This window comes from Ammodytes marinus, assembly GCF_949987685.1.
Source record: "Ammodytes marinus genome assembly, chromosome: 14".
NCBI lineage: Eukaryota > Metazoa > Chordata > Actinopteri > Uranoscopiformes > Ammodytidae > Ammodytes > Ammodytes marinus.
Window position 1 is genome coordinate 872,073 of NC_137218.1, and position 5,000 is coordinate 877,072.

At 43.5% G+C, this 5,000-nt stretch overlaps 1 protein-coding gene across 1 annotated transcript in view; it reads left to right on the forward strand.

Moving 5' to 3' along the window:
- Positions 1 to 5,000, forward strand: part of LOC307260906 (rab proteins geranylgeranyltransferase component A 2-like) — a 27,017-nt gene that overhangs the window by 13,353 nt on the left and 8,664 nt on the right. The window contains exon 12 of the mRNA XM_080041273.1: positions 4,133 to 4,240. Coding sequence (XP_079897399.1) covers positions 4,133 to 4,240 — 108 coding nt within the window. The remainder of the gene's footprint in view (positions 1 to 4,132; positions 4,241 to 5,000) is intronic.

Consider the following 5,000-nt stretch of genomic DNA (forward strand, 5'->3'; position numbering starts at 1 on the left):
CTGTCTGTCTGTCTTTCTGTCTGTGTGTCTGTCTGTCTGTCTGTGTTTGTGTCTGTCTGTCTGTCTGTCTGTCTGTCTGTCTGTCTGTCTGTGTGTGTTTGTGTCTGTCTGTCTGTCTGTGTGTCTGTCTATCTGTCTGTCTGTCTGTGTGTGTGTCTGTCTATCTGTCTGTCTGTCTGTCTGTCTGTCTGTCTGTCTGTCTGTCTGTGTTTGTGTCTGTCTGTGTGTCTGTCTGTCTGTCTGTCTGTCTGTCTGTCTGTCTGTCTGTCTGTCTCTCTTTCTCTGTCTATCTGAGCTTTTCTATAATAACCTAGTGTCTGTAGATGAACCTGTATGAAGCAGGAGGTGAAATGTTAATGTGATACACTGAACTATATCATGTCCCAGCATCATCTCTCTCTGATGTCTGATTAAGTCTCAATGTGGAAATGCTAATGGTGTGTGTGTCTGTGTGTGTGTGTGTGTGTGTGTGTGTGTGTGTGTGTGTGTGTGTGTGTGTGTGTGTGTGTGTGTGTGTGTGTGTAGGGCTGCACGATATTGCCCAAAATGATTATCACGATTATTTTGGTCAATATTGATATCACGATATTTTACCACGATTATTCAGTAATTGTAGTGAGTAAAATATTTTTATTGGATTGTCACGTAAACATAACAGCGCTTTCATATCCATGTGATCGGCTATGCAATATTACTGATAATGTACATATATTTGCATAAATATAATAAATATTTACCTGAAGTCAATGCATTTCCACAAAGAAAATATAAATCAAAATATTGCACCAAAACTTTACTCAAAATCAAATCAACAGAGCACTGCTTTAACTTTTCCTTGTGCTACATTTCTGTTGAATAACACATCTTTGTTTCCTCACCTGACCTCATTGCATCTCCTAAAAGCAAAAATATAAAATATTTTACTCCATTCATTGTACCTGCATGATGGATGTGTATAAAACTTGATTTTGAACTAAATAAAATTGTGCCCACAATGTATAACTAAAATAAGTATATTATGAGCTGCGCCCTGTCAAAATAAATCACAACCTATATGGCTCTACTATGTCGGAATTTAATTTGAAAGGACGGAGACGGGAAGTGGCAGGTAACACTCAGCAACACGTTAGTTAAATGTTGCTGCCTCTCATGCCTTCACTCCCAACGCGAGGTTTCATCTTCGCTTCAGGTCGTGTGTACGCTGAGGCACTGACTGTATGGAGTTATTAGCAACCCTGGGAGCTTGTCTAATAACTGGAATAGTCATTGCAAACCCACTAGGTTCTTATGTAATGAAAACGTAGTTCAATACGCCAGCAAATAGGAACGACCAAGGATACGAACTAGCAACGGTGGAATAGTCTACTCGCCCAGCTAGACTGCTTCAGCTGACTGAAGGCTCCGGCTCAGCTGTTAGTCACAGAGCTACTGTTTTGCTAACACAACTCAAGACTCGCACACTGTACAAACAGTAAATGTAATCGGCCAACATGCTTAACCAGAGCTCCATCTAGCTAACAAAGCATTATTCCCCAAAATCTATAACAATTCACGGAGAAAATGACTGCCGAACATTTACATGGCGGGCTGCAGCCTGAAGCAAAACGTACTCACGTCGTCTTGCTGGAGTCCTGTCGGACATTAACCATGACTCCTGTGTTCCCTGCTCTCCTGATACATGCAAAGACGTGTTGAAAAAGTATTCCATTGTTTTCTGAACGAGTAGCCCTGTTTGTGGACGTCTATCCATCAAAACTATGACGTAGGTCCTTAGGTGACCCGTTCGCTATACATTATACTCTTGACAGCGGTCTGTCTGGCTGGATAACAGACCTGGCAAAGTGTCATGTAATAATGGGTTATAAATCCGGTCCCACACAAAAAAAGAGACTAACAAGGGGATGTATGTGATTTCACAAGCGCAGATGTCTGCTCTCGCTCGCGCGATAAGCAGCAGCTTGCTTCTTCGCGCGGCTCTTGGAGTGCTTTCTGTCTATGCGGGCAGAAAATTGTTCACACTTTGGGGGCGGAGCCACTGGACTTTGATTGACAGCTCTCGGGGAACCTGGGGTTGCCAGGTTGGAGCATGAACAGGCACATGATCAGCGAGTGGTTTGGGGAGGGATTGATTTGCTTCGCAGCTGAGCACACATTTACAATATCGCACATTCATGTACACGTCATCGTGGGAAGCCAATATCGTCATCGCGATGAAAATTCGATATATTGTGCAGCCCTAGTGTGTGTGTGTGTGTGTGTGTGTGCGTGTGCGCGTGTGCGTGTGCGTGTGCGTGTGCGTGTGCGTGTGTGTGTGATCATCAACTGTCTATTGTGTTTATGTGTGTGACCTTTTGCGGCTGCCGGTCTCCAAATTGTATTTATAAGTGTGTGTGTGTGTTTCTGTGTGTGTGTGCGAGTGTTTGTGTGTGTGTTTATGTGTGTGTGTTTGCGTGTGTGTGTGTGTGTGTGTGTGTGTGTGTGTGTGTGTGTGTGTGTCAGAGATTATGGATGAGCTTTTGTGCGCATCATTATTCCCAATAATAGGTTTTCAGCAGCACAACAGTGTGTGTGTATGTGTGTGTGTGTGTGTGTGTGTGTGTGACACCCTTGGAAAGGCTTCAAGATCAATCATTTTTGCATTTCATTGAGATTGTAATTCCCTAGAGGTAAATATTCAAAGCTGAAGCTGCTGTTTTAATCCTGTGATGTCACGGTGACGGATGATGTCACGGTGACGGATGATGTCACGGTGACGGATGATGTCAGCGCTCTGAGATCAGCACAAAGACGTCAGTTAATCATTCAGTTAACGGACCGATTATGATCCAGGAACACTTATTTTTTTTAAAGATAATTTTTTTGGCATTTTCAAGCTTTGTTAGACAGTACAGAGTTGAAATGGGGAGACAGAGAGAGAGAGAGAGACAGAGAGAGAGAGAGAGAGAGAGAGAGAGAGAGGGGGGGGATGACCTGCAGTAAAGGTCCACGGGTCGGATTCGAACCCGCGACCACTGCAACGAAGGCCGGAGCCAATATGGTACGCACTCTTTCCACTACACCACCGGAGCGCCCCGTCCAGGAACATGACCTACCAAACCCTACAGCACGACCCTACCAAAGCATCCCCCATTAAAAAAGATCTCCCCAGGGGTCCTGCTGAAGTATCCCCCAATTTAACTCATATCAACACCTCAAATTGTCCTTCAATCACAGACATCACTAAAAAAGACCCCCCCGGGAGCCCTGCTCAACATGAATTATACTCCCCTTCCATCTGTGCTGCAAAACTTCCTCCAGCTCTGGACATCACACCTGACTGTCCTCCCTCACCTCCAACGGCCCATCCACCTGCTGCTTCTAACGCTGGCTCCCTCTACAGACACAAACCTGTTTTGTATGACCCTGAAAAACAAGCAATGCTTCCTAGCTGTAAGCTAAATTCACCACAAACTCTACCTGTAACTGTTTTAATTAGGCTATATTGTACTTTCACCCATTTAATTTCATTTTAATTGCTGCCACTCTTCACCACAAATGTAAATGTTTCAATTGTTTTTTTTTCTCTTCACCTGTTGTTGTCTGTTTGATGTATTTGCATTGAATGTTGTGTATGTATTGTTGTTTTTCCTTTGAATTTGTTTGAACTCGACGTCATTGAAAATGAGGGTCACCCCTCAATTGGTCTCTCGAGGATAAATAAAAGTTAAATGAATGAAATGAAATGAAATTTCTAATGATCTTAAACTCTTTAGTTTCTGAGGAGAATAGCATCATGACTATAAAAGGGTGGCCTTTTATTGTGGACAGTCTAAGGTACACCTGTGCACTAATCATGATGTCAGATCAGCATCTTGATGTGGCACACCTGTGAGGTGGGATGGATTATCTCAGCAAAGCAGAAGTGCTCACTATCACACATTTAGACAGATTTGTGAACAATGTTTGAGAGAAATGGTACAATTGTGTATCTGGAATGAATTTTAGATCTTTAAGTCCATCTCATGAAAAATGGGAGCAAAAACAAAAGTGTTGCGTTTATATTTTTGTTGAGTGTATATAGTAGATAGTATGAGATTCGGAACGTAACCTAAATGTCTTCCTCAGTCTAACATTGCCGCCTCCTCTCTCCCAGGTGTAAGGCTGTGATTGACAGCCGGGGACAGCGAATCAGCTGCAGCCATTTCATCGTGGAGGAAGGATACGTGGAGGCGGGACTTAAGAGAGAGGCCACACCCCCAAGGTCAGGATAAACCAATCACCATACACACATACAGACACACACACACAAACACACACACACACAACCACAGACACACACAGACGGTTTGGATGCACCAACCACACAAACTTTGAGCACATTAGTTACCATAGAAACAGACCACTGATATTAACTGCTAATATTAACTCCAGCAATAATCCAGACTCACACAGATAAAGAATAATAAAGTGAATTCATTTTTTCTTTTTATTCTGATTTTCCAGGTCCACACAATCATTTACAATACATATCATACTACTCCTTAAAGAGGACCTATGATACTTTTCAACTTTTATGACCTATAAACGTTGTTATAATGATTTATAGTCATGTTTAACCATACTAGAGTATCAAATAATTACGTACATGCATTTCGACGTATTCCCTGCTGACCGTCTGGGGTGTCTGTGCAGAGCGCTACACACTAGGACAGCCGGTCGAGAATCACGTGACAAAGGGTTCTTCTCTTAAGTCGTGACCACGCGGATGTTTCCATGTATGGTAATGCTGTCACTTCCCTGTTCGCGTCTGCCTCGCGTCTGCCTCGCGCCCTTATAGGTCCATGCTCGCACTTCCCGCCACTGAAAGTGTTCCGGAAGGAAGGTAACCAATCACAACGGAGTGGGGTTTGCAGGAGGGGGGGGGTAGCGGAGATGGCCGATGCACAGGCGGAGGGAGCGGAGATGGCCGAAGCACACACACCGAAAATCTACATAGTTTTTTGTGATGTGATTCGTGTCAG